This window comes from Oreochromis niloticus, linkage group LG1 (assembly GCF_001858045.2).
Source record: "Oreochromis niloticus isolate F11D_XX linkage group LG1, O_niloticus_UMD_NMBU, whole genome shotgun sequence".
NCBI classification, from domain to species: domain Eukaryota; kingdom Metazoa; phylum Chordata; class Actinopteri; order Cichliformes; family Cichlidae; genus Oreochromis; species Oreochromis niloticus.
In genome coordinates this window covers 30,167,380-30,182,267 of record NC_031965.2, presented here as the reverse complement: position 1 = coordinate 30,182,267, position 14,888 = coordinate 30,167,380, and the positions used below count along the sequence as shown (strand labels likewise).

The 14,888-nt window shown below is 39.8% G+C and overlaps 1 protein-coding gene and 1 long non-coding RNA gene across 2 annotated transcripts; one reads left to right on the top strand and one right to left on the bottom strand.

Annotated features, from left to right (window-relative positions):
- Positions 1-48: 48 nt before the first annotated feature.
- On the top strand, positions 49-1,925 carry LOC109202560 (uncharacterized). Its single transcript, XR_002062484.2, has 2 exons — positions 49-128; positions 1,831-1,925. It is a non-coding gene; the product is annotated as an uncharacterized LOC109202560 (long non-coding RNA).
- A 4,868-nt stretch (positions 1,926-6,793) lies between these two features.
- LOC100710716 (ribonuclease P protein subunit p25-like) lies at positions 6,794-11,079 on the bottom strand. Its single transcript, XM_025907508.1, has 2 exons — positions 10,727-11,079; positions 6,794-10,429 (listed from the first exon to the last, which is right to left on the bottom strand). The coding sequence occupies exon 2, from the start codon at positions 10,235-10,237 to the stop codon at positions 9,407-9,409; it is 831 nt and encodes a 276-aa protein (XP_025763293.1). The 5' UTR covers positions 10,238-10,429; positions 10,727-11,079; the 3' UTR covers positions 6,794-9,406.
- Between the last annotated feature and the right edge of the window lie 3,809 nt (positions 11,080-14,888).

The window sequence follows — 14,888 nt, the reverse complement described above, 5'->3', positions numbered from 1 at the left end:
GTGAAGTTGCCATCTACTGGCCAGATAGGAAATCGCATTGTTAATGACCCATGTGTTTGATTTGGCAAAGAATACGTTGGTTGGAGAGGGTAGTCGACTTTTTGGCCAGATTCTTTAACACAGTCCAGGTCAGTAAGAAAATGCTTAAGGAAGGGAAAAGAAGTGTACAGCGTATGTGCAGAGCTGTAGTAACTACAGAGGGATAAAGTTGAATTAAGCTGCGTTAAGAAGAGAGGTGACAATCAGCGAGCAGTTTAGTTTCATGCCGAGATACTGCCAGTTGCTTGCGATGATTGCTTTGAGGGTGTTGATGGAGTAGTATTGAGAAGGTCAGAATGAGCTGTACTGTGTATTTTAAGGATCTGACGTAACAGATAGGGTGCCAAGAAAGGAACGTGAGGGTGGTGCAAGACATGCATGAGGACAGCGAGACAGTGGCGCGGTGTGCGCTAGGAGACTGATGGATTACATTGGGAATCGGCTCTGAATCCGTTGTTCTTTGCAATGGTGATAAGCAGGATGGCAGATGATGAGGTCAGGCAGGAGTCTCTGTGGACTATGATGTTCGATCACAACATTGTGACCTGTAGTGAGATTAGGTAGCAGATGAAAGAGAACTTGGAGAGGTGGAGGTATACTCTGTAGAAAAGAAGAAAACAGTCAGTACAGGTAAGACAAAATACCACGTGTGCAAATGAAAGGGTAACAGGTGTAACAGTGAAGATGCAAAGTGTAGAGATAGTGAATCTGGACAAGTTTAAATACCTGGGATCAACCAGCCAAAGCGATGGACAGTACACATGAGTGATGAAGAAGAGAGAGCAGGTGGAGATGAGTATCAGGGGTGAAAAGAATAGCACATAGTGAGACCTGCTGTTATGTATGGTTTGGAGATGGTGGAACTGACGAAAAGAGTTGGAGAAGTTGAAGTTTAGGTTTTTGTTGGGGGTGACCAGGACGGACAGAATTAGAAAGTAGTTTATCAGATGGACAACTCAGGCTGTTTAAGATGGTTTGAACATGTGCAGAGGAGGGATAGCAGATATACTGGACTAGAATATGTAGATGTCAGGCAAGAGGAAACGAGGAAGATCGCAGAGAAGATTCATGGATATAGTGAAAGAGGACATGCAGACAGAGGAGGATGCTAGAGATGGGATGAGATGGAGACAAATGTGGTAAACCCTAATGGAAGCAGCCAGAAGAAGATCTGCTGTTGAGACAAGCCTGTTGCTAGGAGAGGGAAAAAAACCCAAAAACCTGACCCCATGGTCATCATCGAGTTTAGCTAAGTTGAGGCAATAGTGGTTAAAAGTTACATTGTTTCTGAACAGCCAACAAAATATTTTAGTAAGTGATTTTAAAAGATTTGTAAAAAAAGAAATAAAAAGTATATGTTTTGTTGAATAATTTTTGATCTGAATTTTTTGGTGGTAAATAAAACTAAAAGTACTTAAGTATTTGGTGACAAGAGGATATTAGTAACAGGCCTATTTCAGAACAGGCATCCCCACAATTGTAGAAGGAAAATGACAGCATCTTTAATCCCATTACCTGTGGTGAGTGAGGCATCATCAAGCCTGAAAACTAAAACTTAAAACACTAAGACTGAAATGAGTGATTATTCATTTTCTTATTTGGGCCTACACACACTCACATTTCCTACTCTGCCTTGTGATCATAATAGGCTCAGTTCACAACAGTCTATGTTAGCCCTTTAACACCAACTGTATCATATTTGTGAAGATGTACATGCATGATGTTTGTAAATTTGTAAGAAGCTTCAGGCTTTACAGTGTTAAGACAACTGAAACCAAATTTTGCTTTCAGGAAGCTGGATGATTTTTCATGCTCAGAGAGTGAGAGTGACTATTTGCAACACAAATTTGGAGTTTTGCATTAAAGCACCACCACAAAACCTCAAGGTAAGGACCATTTATATCAAACAGTAATCCTATATTTACTATTAATAATATAATGAGGGTCCTGGGATGATATTCAGGGCCTGAACCGATTATAGAAGTTTGGCTCTTTACTTTAGGGAGGAAAAATATTTTTAGAGTAGTCTAGTGAAGAAATTGTGATACATTTTCAGTTTACTTGTTTTGCGTTAGCTTGGTTCACTTTGGAGATATGAAATCTCTTCCTGTTTTGTACCAGTGATGCACCCACAGAGCTATTAATGTAGATTGTGAGTCATGTGGGGTAAGTATATGTCACACAGATAAATAGATAATGCTTGATATTTAATCTGTTTCTATGCAGTTGTTTTATTAAAATGGTCATTTCTGAATTGGTTCAACCAGAAATGAAAACACTAAAGTTAACTTTAAAGTTGCTCAAATTTGTGCAGTTGCAGTGAACTTATGACCTGAACTCAGTGGATGGCCTTCTCTTATTCACATTTGAATAAAAAGATATCCAGGGGAAATTTCTGTTTTGCTTTCATTATTATTATTACTATTATTATTGTTATTTTTTTATTCCTTCTCTAATTTAACATATCCCAAAATATATATATAATTGAAAAGCTCTCTGAGCTCTGCTTCATTATTGTTAATAGGCGCTAAAAGAAAGAAAAGGAAAGCGATAACACAAGGTGTGTGTGTGTGTCTGTGTGTGTGTGTGTGTGTGTGTGTGTGTGTGTGTGTCTGTGTGTCTGTGTGTGTGTGTCTGTGTCTGAAAACTTACAATATAATATCTTTGAAACATGAAAAAACACTGGCTGCTTTTTTTACATTTAGTGAAAATTTTAATGAAGCTGTTATGGCTACATTTCATGTTCAGTAACTTACAATGTCTCATTTTGAAACTGTTCTACATACATGTACTGTTTACTGAAGAAAGAAAAAGTAAAAACAGCCTGATCATCAAAACCAGCTGGCTGGGGACCACCAAACATTTGTTCCCAGGTCTGTCTTCATGGTATGTTTTCATCTGTAAACATGAAAACTCAATTTGTGCTTAGAAGTCTTTGTCTTGATGCTTTAGGCATGTGTGTAAGACATCACTTTTTTAAACTATGGTCTGTTTACCAATTTCTATACAAATTATGATTAAAATAATAATAATAATAATAATAATACTGATTATTATTATTATTATTTATTATTATTATTATATTTTGTAAGTTTATCTATTTATGCTCAAAAACACTGTATAACGTACAGTTGACCATACAATCTGGACCTCACCATAAAAGGTGAGGTCCAGATTGCAAGTCCTGTTTGGTAATGCTTTTTTACTTGGAATGTGCTTGCATTTAATGAACCTGAGTTGAATGGTGCAAATGTGAATTAGCCTGGTGTTGATGGGGAGCATCAGGGCGCCACAAATGAATTTCAATTAATTTCAGTGGGAACATGCAAAGCCTGATTTTGTGGTCCACCCACTGATATTTGGCCTTGTAGTCTGTAATGAGTAGAGTGATTCGGCTGTGATTGGAGCACCCCACTGTTGCAATGGAGTAATCACAACCGTGTTGATATTACTCTACCAATCCTCCCACTGCGCAGAGTGGACCCCCAACTGACACTGTTTGAATTCAAATAACCAAATCATTTAGTCATATTGTCAACCTTGCTGTGGAATGTGATTGGCAAAATAACTGATGAAATCCTGTTAAAACCTTATAGTGTTTGTTCACAGTTTGATGAGGGAGCTTAAGCCAAATCCTTTTAATTAGCATGTCGGATTCCTGCATTTGTTTTATTTTATGACATTGAAAGCATGAGTGCAAGGGTTGGGCTACATTTAGGTTAATCATGTCAGAAAATAGATTTTCTGAATAATTATACTCATCTTCTGTGGAGATGGAGTCACAGAAAAATATTTTGACCTTGAGGGGAAAAAAATAAGTTGAGTGACAAAATTCCACTGGTCTCATTTGTTTATTTATATATCTCTGATCACCAGAAATATATGTTGTAAACCCTTTTTTGCTATTGATTTCTGACGTTTCTGAAAGGCAATTCTGTGTGTCAAATGCAATCTTTAAAACAAAGATTCAGAAAGTCATGTAACAAGGTGATCACTCTTTTAATTTATGTTGCAATGTATTGAAAATCATTATTGTGGCATTTAAAATGTTTTATTCCTGCATTATTCATTTGACTGGTTAGACATGAGTGTAATAGCAGACATGTTAAATGTTTTTCTGGGTAGCGGCAATTCAGTTTAATTCAATTTAGGTTTATTTATACAGATCCAAATTACAACAACGGTTGCTTCATAGTGTTTTATTCAGGAGGGTAAAGGCCCTACTGTAATGTGGAGAAAATTCATTAACCTCAATAATCAAATTATTTCCTATCAGAAAGACTTTACAGAGGTAGGAAAGAAGAAACCTTAGGCTGCCCCTCCCTGAACCATTCTCTGGGAATGCCAGCCATCTGCCATGATGAGTTGAGGGGTGATAGGAGCAGTTTCCATCAATTCCCAAGCAAAAATAAACTAAATAAAACAGAAAAATACAAAACAAAGAATACTAACTAAAATTGTGTGAAATGCAACCTATTATGTACTCAATAAGCTGTGCAGTCACTGTAATATCATGTAATGTTGTGATATTAGAAATCAATGGCAGTGCAAGTTAAATTGGTGTCAAACAGCGATACCAACAACCAAAGAAAATATTTTCAGCCAAACACAGAGGGAAAAAGCCATGTAAGAATTTGTGTTGAATTTCATTGTTCCTCTGTGAATTAAAAAAAATAAGATGGTGAAAAAGACACTGTAACAGTCTAATTATACTGCATTTTCACTTTATTTTGCGCCCGCATTATCCTGGTCTTTTCTTTTTCTTTTTTGGTCTTTTAAGAAAAACACCCTGATTTCATTTTAGTACTTCTTTTCTCACACAGGAAATCAGGATTTAGTTTCACAGTTAAATGCAGTCAGAGAGTGCTAAGAATTATAAATTGTATGTTTTCATCTCTAAACATAGCCAGTATTTTTGAGCAGTTCACTCACAATATTAACTGCAGTACTGCATCTTCAACATATTGTACATGTGCACAGTCGAGATCAAAAGGTGAAGCCTGGAAAAATTTAAAGGGTCTTACTGTTTCCAGCTTACCATTAGGGTTTATTTCCTTCTTCTATCTTCTTCTGAGCATTACTGGAAAAGTACAAAGCTAATGTTGTTTGTTTTTTTCCCCCTGTAATTCACAGATATCGGTCCCTGAGCCTAGCCTCTTTGTTCCTCATCAAGGCCTTTCAGAAAAGATACGGGGCATAATGTGTTACCATGAAACCTCATTTATTCAAATTCTTTAATCTAATTGAGTCCTCTCATTATCGCATAGAGGAGGAAATGAGGATAAAAGGGTGAAATGTTGTTGTCTCTGAGAAAAGGCAAGACTTCAGCATACCAGCCTTGAGATTGCCATTAAATGATCCAAAAAATAGCATAGCCCAGAGCTCCCATTTGCTTGTTGTAAATGCTTTGTTATATTCTTAAAACTGTATTATAGATAATAAGCTCATCAGATAATGGTGTTGTATTCTGTGGCCATTTAGCTTTGTTGTGGAAATCATCTAGTGCACTGGGCCATTTATGTCTGTCAGATATATCAATAATGGTGCTCTTGAGCAAGTTTTTTTTTTCTGCGGGTTGACTTGAAACTTACTTCTCCACTAGAGGGCAGCAGCCATTAGTTGATTTTTTTCATATTTCTAAACCTATCCCTCATATAGGAAAATTATTTGAATACCAGTGTAATGTATACCACTTACAGCTGCATGTCAGTTATGGAATACAGCAAAAAGAGCTCCAGAAAATCCTCAATTTTCCCAGATTTTCAAACTTAAAATCTTAGACTTTGTTAAATTTTCCTGTAACAAAGTCTAAAACCAAACTCTGAGTGATTGTTTTAGTTTTCGTGTATTTAAAAAAAAAATCAGTTTAAATACATTTAAATACACCAAGCCTTCATCTTCAGTCGCAGCTTTTGAAAAAATGTTGAAGACGTTTTGGTCTTCAAACTTCTCATTTCTTTTGCCCTGGATTCTGGCAGCCCTGTAGTCAGTGTTCATTATCTGCTCTTACAGCTTTGACTTCAGCACAGCAATTACATCCTCAGCTGCACTGATTAATCCAACATGGAGGCATTTCACAAAATGGTTTTGAAAAGACATTTCCAGACACTTACCAGGGAGTAGCTGTGGCACAGCTTGTTTATGCAGATAGACCACAGCCAGTCAATTGGCAATAAGATGTTTTCAATGACTGCTTAAGTGTTCTCTTAACCTCTAGTGTACACTGTGCAGAAAACAATAGACTGTCTGGAAAATGATTAATTTAATCTACTTTAGCCCTGACATATAGTTGAGGTGCCTGATGTCATGTTTGGGTAATGTATGTTTCTCTATTGTTCAACATATTCCCTCTATGGCCATTCATTAATATGTCTCCAGCGCTCTCTGCTTAACTGCTTAACCTTCCATTCTTTCCTAGCAATCACATAATCAATCACTGGCCCATTACTTGACAAGGCAGACAAAGAGAGTGTATGAGTGAGAAAAACCTTTTGGCCTGTCTCAACAAGCAAGAGGAATGTCGACTTCAGAGGGCTAACACAAGCAGAAAACATAGGCCCAGTAAATATTCAATTTAAAGGATTCCCAGATAAGGCGAGTTGAAAAATTGAGGCAGCACCCATTCTTCTAGATAAGAGAAGACGGAGCCATCTGGAGGCTGGGAGATAGCGAACTCCCACGCCATCCCAGAGACCTCACTCTCATCTGCTGCAGCGGCAGAGAAGGGAAAAAAAATGGAGTGCCAACACTTTCATTATGTTAACTTCAAAATGAATTTATTCACATTCAGTGCATGTAGTCATTGGCTTTGGCAAAAAGGAGGTTACTGTTGTGTCCACCATAACAGAAAACTGTAATCAGCCTTAAAATAATGCTTTCCTTTGTCATTTATGATTGAAGTATGTAGTGAGTATTTAATGAGTTGTTCACAGAAAAACATTCTGACCTTCAGAAAAAATGAGAATGCAATATATATAACAATATATATGTATGCGGTGCATGTGCATCCGTGTATGATGTGTGTGTGTGGGGCGCATTAACTAAACGAACAGAATTTAAGCCTAGGCCTGTATTTCCTCCAAATTCACCTTGACTGCATGCTTGAAAACCACCAGCTAAACATTACTGGCAAAACAGACACTCAGCTTGTGAATAACCTTGTCCACATTCCTGTAATGCACTTTGTTGACTCCTTCACCATACTATTTCATGCCAGCCTCATTGGATTTAGCGCTGGGATGATGCTTTTGTCAGGATGTTTTATCTGTTCTCTCAGTCAGGTACGCTTTGCCATTATCCCTAATTACCCCCACTGCATTTCACACTTGGCCCAGAATTCTTAGTGCTTAATAACAGATGCGGGTCGATTTGAAATGTACTTATAGTGGCATTATCTGTTCAACCTGGATCGTAGACTGACTGTCCCATAGGCTCTTGGATGAAAGCTGTTAACTCTGTGATAACAATGACCTGGAATGATAACCTTCCTGCAGTCTTGAGGACACACAGTTTGCTACATATGTCCTGTATTGCAGTCACAGCATTTTGTATTCAACCTTGGGTGCTCTGCTGTGCTCTGATTCATTTAATGGGATCGAGAGGGAGGTTAATCACTATGTCCGTCATAGACTGTTAAAGTGCTGTATGACTGCTATATGAAATACTAGCATTTTTCTTTCTTTGTCCAGTGAGTTTGAAAGCAAATGCCGTAGATCTGACTTTCCTTTTTTTCTCCTCTTTTAAAATCCACCAACAATGCCCCCTCCAATTAGGAGTCACTTTGATTAATCTACTTTAGGGGGTCGACATTTGCATTTGCAGATTTTCATTAAGATCGGCATTAAGACAAGGTTCCACTTATCTAAGTTATTATGCGTGGAACATATGGGTGATTAAATGGAAAAGGTCTTAAGTATTTGGACTGATTAATTCACCGGAAGGTTTATTTTGTTTGTGTTGCTCAGAACAACTTTTAAAGAAATCTTTAATCCATAAAATTCATTACATATGCCCTCGGTTGTTGTTTTTTCGTACTGCTATGGAGTCTGCAGAGGGTGGAATTTTGATCCAAGCACCAAAAGCGTCTGCAGCATCCAGTTAAGCTTCTGCAATTACTTAGAGGTACCGCTTTTGCAACTAAAATGGTATCTAAATGGCGTGAAAATGCAGGGAGGCAATGCATAAAAAAATGGAAAAAGTATACAGCCATTTTATTTGCTATGTCTGTCAACTCCAAGTGCATAGTGTTACTTTGAAAGCTTAGCTCCTTTTATACCATATTTTATAGCATATTATTTTGCTTATGAAATGTAAGAATATACCCGAAGAGGTAGACTACAATTGATATAGTGGGTGGTTAGGCCTATAGGCTGAAACGGGAAGGAGAGCAGCTAGTTGGTTTGATTTAATATTTTGCAGGAACAGTGTAGTGTGAAGCTCTGTCAAACCTAGTTTTAATCCTTTTCTCCACTGTGTTGTGTGATGTTATATTGCTATCTTAATGATAATCTGTGCCTGTATTTCTGCCCTAGGCATTTCTGTCAGGCTGGGTTGGTTTAGGACTGCGCCTTATCAACAGCTTTGTCATTAAATCAGCTTTTTCTGCAGACAAATTTCACTGCTGTTATTCTTATCAAAAGAACAGCGCACTGTGATTTTCTGTTCAATCGCAGCTTTGCAAATTCAATGATGTTTGAGTAAGAAAGATGAAATACAAATGAAAATTCCCACTGAAAAAAAGCATTTATTTAATTTTGTTTTCATGAGAGTTAATACTCAGACAAATAAAATGTGTATGCTGTGCATTTGTCATGTCACCAGTGGCTTTGGTTGTGTGTGTGCGTGTATGTGTGTGTGCACATGTGCGTACGTGTGTGTGTCTACTCGGATCTACGTTTTATATTCGGAAAGGTTAAATTTAAAAGCATGGGGAAAATAGTTGCCGAGATGACTGTAACATAAGGCAAACAAATGATTTTGTCCACAGGTTGTTAATAGTTTACTGAAAGCAGTAACCTAGAACCTATGAAATTCATGGCTTTTTGTCAGTGTGAAATAGGATGTAATATTTTTTCTAGATGTCATATATTAGCATGGTAGCACACATCATCAAAGTTTTCTGGATGTGAGAGACCATGTTGGACGTACCACAAAAGACGTCCTGTAAATGCTGTATGTCCAGAGGCAGCCTTTTAGGTCCCAGTCAAACTGACCTCTGGAGGATGGAATTGGTAGTCAGTTCTTCTGAGAAAGCACTGTTCTGTCTGAGTGAATGTTCTGATTGTCTCAGCATTGTGCTTGAGTGGAGTGCAGTGCCAAATGAACGCCTCTGATTCAATCCTCTCCACTGTGACACCAGTTGGGCCAGTCAGTGAGGAGGAAGGACTGAGACTCCTTCCCCTAAACACACTCTCTTACAGTCAGGGAAACTGGTGTATGGCAAAGGTCCAAGGGATCGCTTGGATGCTGTTGCAGGTTCGGTACCCTCTCTTTCTTCCCACAATGCACTGAGAGTCTCTGGAGGCTGGTAGCCTGGTTCTTGGGGATCCAGAGGATCTTTGGAAAGAAGGATGCTGATGGAGGGCACAGTCCTGTGCACTGTCATCTCGGATGTCCCTCCTTCAGTACTCTCCCACACTTCTTTTACCACCTTATACCGGAGTTTGGTCAGCTGGTGCAAACAGCCCACTTTTCGCTTCATGATCTCGGCACAGGTGATGGTCTTCGTGACGGCACGACCTGACCCGGTAAAAACCACTTGTCTGAGCCCACCACCACTCACATTTACCCCACTTACTCCCTTCTCTCCTTGCATCCGTGCCATGGCAAATCCCATTAAATTGCGAATCTTGCTTCCTTCCTTAACGCGCATCTCCAACACCCCAGAAGCTAGCCCTGGGAAGGGGCAGGGACTGTCCTCCTCAGTTCGGCACACTTTTTTGAATCCTTCTTGCCCTAATTTGAGTGCAGGAGGAGGGACTGGGAGTGGTGCTGGTTTGACTGGCCTAGAAACATTATTAACCCCACCTGGCTGTCCAGCATTGTTACAGGCTTGGCTTTGATAAACAGGGCACATGCTTGAAGTTACCCCATTCTCCATTTGGATTGGTATGTTCAACTCCAGTCCTGGGTGGGGCTTCATGCCATCTCTGGTCAGGTACTGGTTCTGGCCACTGACCACACCACACGCTGTGAACATTTGTGCAGTCCTCAGTGATCCACCGTACTGTTAGTCCAGGCACACACTTTTCCCACAGCTTAACATAATTTTCTTATGCATGTGGCACTTCTCTTTCTCTCTTCAGTGAACAGCTGTAAAGTTTCAAGACTTCATATTACCTCCTCCTCAAGAGCGCTATCAAAAAATTATTTAATGCTCTCCAAGAAAGAGCTGCAGAAACAAGATAAATGTGTTGCTGGTAAATTAAGAGCAGTGCTGGGACATTTAAAGATGTTCTTTAAAGAGCATCTAAATTTCATACCACAGACAACTGTTTGGAAAGTGTTCTGAAGATGAATAAAAAATCAATATATAAAGCTAAGTTATCCACTTTCTTTAATTTGTATGTATTTCATACGGTGGGTTATTTTCTTCTTGAATAGCAGTAAAAAATAAAATAGAGTTCTCTGTTGATTCTTCAGCAAAACTTTTCTAAAGAGAACCTGAAAGCTCAAATTAGGACTCCACCTTTTCTTTAGCGATCCAATCCAGCGCTGTTGATTTTGATGTGCTGGTCGTGTCACGTTCAACTCAAAATTGACATCTGGGGATGTCCACCTCTTAAGTTCCACGTCCTGTTTTGGACCTCTGGATGTTTTACTCCAGCTTGAGTAGGTCTGTGTCTCCTCTCCGTGATCTCATTTTGACATCCACTGTAGATGAGGCCAGGGTTACACAGATGTCTGCAACTGGGGTGTCGTCCCTAGAGTTCTGTCTTGTCTTCAGTGATGCTCTGGGAAGTCTGTTCTGTTCCCCACAAAGAGACATAAGGGACAGAAGCTGCCTCACAAATGCTCACAGGAGGAGTGTCTGTGTGGCTGAGGGGGAGCATGAGGGAAAGGGGAGACAGCCCTCTTAAAGGCACAGGTCTTTTCATCTTTTAGACGAACACCCTCCCCTCCACAACTGAAGCCTGCCATCTGAGGAAAAAGAGAAGGGAGACGGCTACTGTGTCCCTTTAAAACCTAGAATGCAGATCCCCGGCAACTTTGTCAATCTCTTTAGAGGACGTTCCAGTGTTCAATGTACATGACTGATTAAACCTGAGTTCTGAAATAGAGACTCAGTCAACCTTTAAAAATGCATTTTCAGCTTCGAAACAATGAATTAAATTAGCTCTGTTATAATTGAAAACATCCTTCAAAGAGCTACTGAAAGTCAGCAGCATTAAATTGCACTGTACTTAGCCTTTATCCTATTAGATGTTTGTGACCATTACTATTTACATAATGCACCATTAATAGCTTCATTGTCGAGGCAATCAGGTCGTGCGGTAAGAATGCCTGTCTCTTAACGCATGGATTGTTATATTGTCGCAACCCTGGATAATCCTTGCGATCAAGGACACAAAGATCACAAAATGCATAGAAGCATGACTTTTATCTTCAGAGTGCTGTATTAATGATCACTGTCTTCATTACTCTCTACTATATGTAGAGGTGAGGTGATGGACCCGACAGGTGAGGAAATAAGCATCTTAATGGGCTTTTTATCACCAGTGGAGGGCGCTGGCCTGCTCGCTTCCACTAAGTCAAGCCCAGACATCTGTAGTATAGCCCTGTTCAGCCCAGTCTACCGGTCGACAGGTGGATTTGTTTTTGTGTGTGACTGACAGATGAAAGAATAGGTGAAGACAGCCCACTGAGGCTGAACCTATGAGGCAGAGAGAGAGCCAGACAAGTCCTAACTACTTTCAGCTCAGTGTATTCCATGGTGCACAGTAGTACACAGGCAGTATAAACTCACTGCGACTCACACAGGCTTTATGGTGAGGCTAATTCACAATGGCATGTGTATTATATTAGATCCCTATGGTAATCAAGGAAAAAATAAGGAACACCCAACCCCCACCCCCTCACCACCACCACCACCTACACTACCACCACCACACCCCCCAATCCAACTTCAAAGTATCTTCTATTACATGGATATGAATCGTCACTGAAGTATCAATAGTTTGATTGTATCCATGGAATTAGATTATTGACTTTAAAAAAAAATCCCATAAGGTGGTAGAGCTGTTTATCTTTGTAACCATTCCAGACAATACAGGAGGCACGGTAGCAAATATCTTTCTTGCCTTTTTTGTAACCTAAAAAAAAAAAAAAAAAAAGATGGGAGAGAGGGAAGACGGAGGGAGGAGGGAGGGTCTGTAGCGCTCACCACCAAAGTGATCATTCTGTTGTTTGGGAGAAATTACCCTCATCAGTCATACAGAGATGCACAGCTGCCTAAGGGGATCTGGTAATGTTACTGCATAATAAACTGTGTTTGTGTGTGTGCGCACATGTCCATGTTCAGTGAGAATGAGATGAGGCACGAAAGAAATGCAAGAGGGCATGGGGTAAAAGAAGTCTGATTTAACCACAGAGAGGTTAAAATTGATGATAAAAGCAGCTCTATAATCATCCCTCCTTACTACACGTTGTTGGCATATCATTTATTGCTTCTCAGTTTAGCTTTAGGAACCCATTTTATGGTGGGAATGTGATAGATTAAGCAACTCAGCTTCTGAGTAAAAAGGCAGGGTTCTGAGCAGTGTCTTCAGACACATATTAAAAACATTTTCGTCTCCATCGAAGAAAAAAAACCGTCTTCTCTGGATGGCTAAATAAAACCATCAGAGCTTTGCAAAAGTGTTGTGTATTGACCTTTTTGAGCAGAGCATTTTTCCTTTAAGTGGCTTCATTTAATGATGGGTAGAGGCGATGTTCATGCTTGGTCACTCACTCCTTCACACCTCCTCCACAGAGCTGGCCTCTGCCCCTGTAGCTCTCCAAGCACTTACTCCTCACTTTATGTGACCTTGGCTGGCATCTGTGACAGTCCAGGAATTCTCCCCTGCACTCTAGCCTCGCTGTCTTCGTTTGAACAACCACCCTCAGCTTTTTCTCCTGCCCAACAGAATTTAAGTAAAGATAAACAAAGACTGTGACAAATGGTAGCGCTTGTGTCCTGCGATTCTCCCACTTTCCTATGTACTTCAGGTGTCTAAGTCGGTTGCTGTTACAAATTGTAGGGCTGTCTCTTTGTTGTTTGTTACAGCACTGCAGAGTCTAGTTGTAGAGAAGCTTGTTGTGCTGTTGTCAGGGCTGCACATAAGCGCAGTGTCTCGCTGTGACAGCCGGTCGCTCACTTTACGTTAACCGCAAGTGTTTTCACGGTCATCAACCAATGGTGGCCTGGAGGCTGTCATTTCACTCTGTGTGGAGCTCGCCCGCGGCTTGGTTCTGCCCCACAAACTCACAGCCAGCCCTGGTGGGGGGACAGAGCAACACACACTCATGCATATGTACACACTTACAGACAGCCACACACCCACTGGATAGACACACAGGCACACACATACACACACACAAAAACTATATGCTCAGCATAAGGCAGGCTGCTGGAGCAATTACAGAAACATGGCAGAACACGATGAAGCAGGCCCCACTATCAGAAGGGAAATAGAGTGAGTAGAGGAAAAATGATGATGCCATTAATAATAGGGAGGCACAGAGGCTCGCAGGGAGGTGGGGGTGGATGACCCCGTCTGTGATTTCCCTATGACAGCACTTTGAGATGCAAATGGTTGTGTTTGTATTAGATTTTGGACGTTTAAATGGGCATGTTTTTGTGTCAAAGAAAAAAAAAGAAGAGAAAAAAGTAAACTGGGATACCAAATGATGTGTGAAGTGATATTTTCCTTTCTCTCATGCATCCATTATTTTTGTAAATGACAGGTCATGCTTCCTTATTCTGTCTTTTTTCCTCTTTACACCTTGGACTAAAGCTATTCATATGTACATTTCTTCTACTCCAGTCATCGCTTTCCCCTTGGTACTGCAATGCAGATGTGTCTCACACACTGGCAGAAAACTTCCACTGAAGACAGTTATGAAAGAGGAACATGAGAGACTGGAGGGAAGACCATGAAAAAGATAGAAACAGCGGTGGAATGAACAGAAGTTTACATATATATATATATATATATATATATATATACTTATTGTCAAGTTTAGAAACAAAGCATTAAAATATGAACAAACATATAACATATGCTAGGCAAAAAGCAGGCATGGCGACATTTGATTTATGAGGCCTGTCAACAAAAAAGGGGTGTCTTCAGCTTCATCAACTAAACAGCATTGCAAAGCTATCATGTCACCAAATAAATGTTTAGATGCTTTTGAAATACCACCATGATATAAACAGCTGCTTTTTTTCCCAACATTTAATGGAACTGGGTGGAGCTGAACCCTATTGCTCTATGCTTTTAGGTGTACTGTTGCCCACAGTTTGATTAACAGCACTGTCTCCAATTTAAATTGGCAACAGCAGTTGAAAATAGCACTTGTGTTTGGTACTTCTGTTTTGTGTGGCCTCCGGGTAAAAGTTAATGGATTTCATGGAAAAAAGATCAATTATATCAAGAATTAATTGGCCATGTTGAAACTAATGCAAAACGCAAATAGATGCCTCAGAGGAAGTAGATTTTAATTTAGGATTCTAGTGCTGCTTACTGTATACATGTATACAAAACATTTGGAATGGACAATGTATGAAGAATGGCACCTGAGTCGTCAACATCAGTACCAAACATTGCTTGGGTTGATGATGTGTGGTAGTGTTTCTTTTTGTCTAAAAA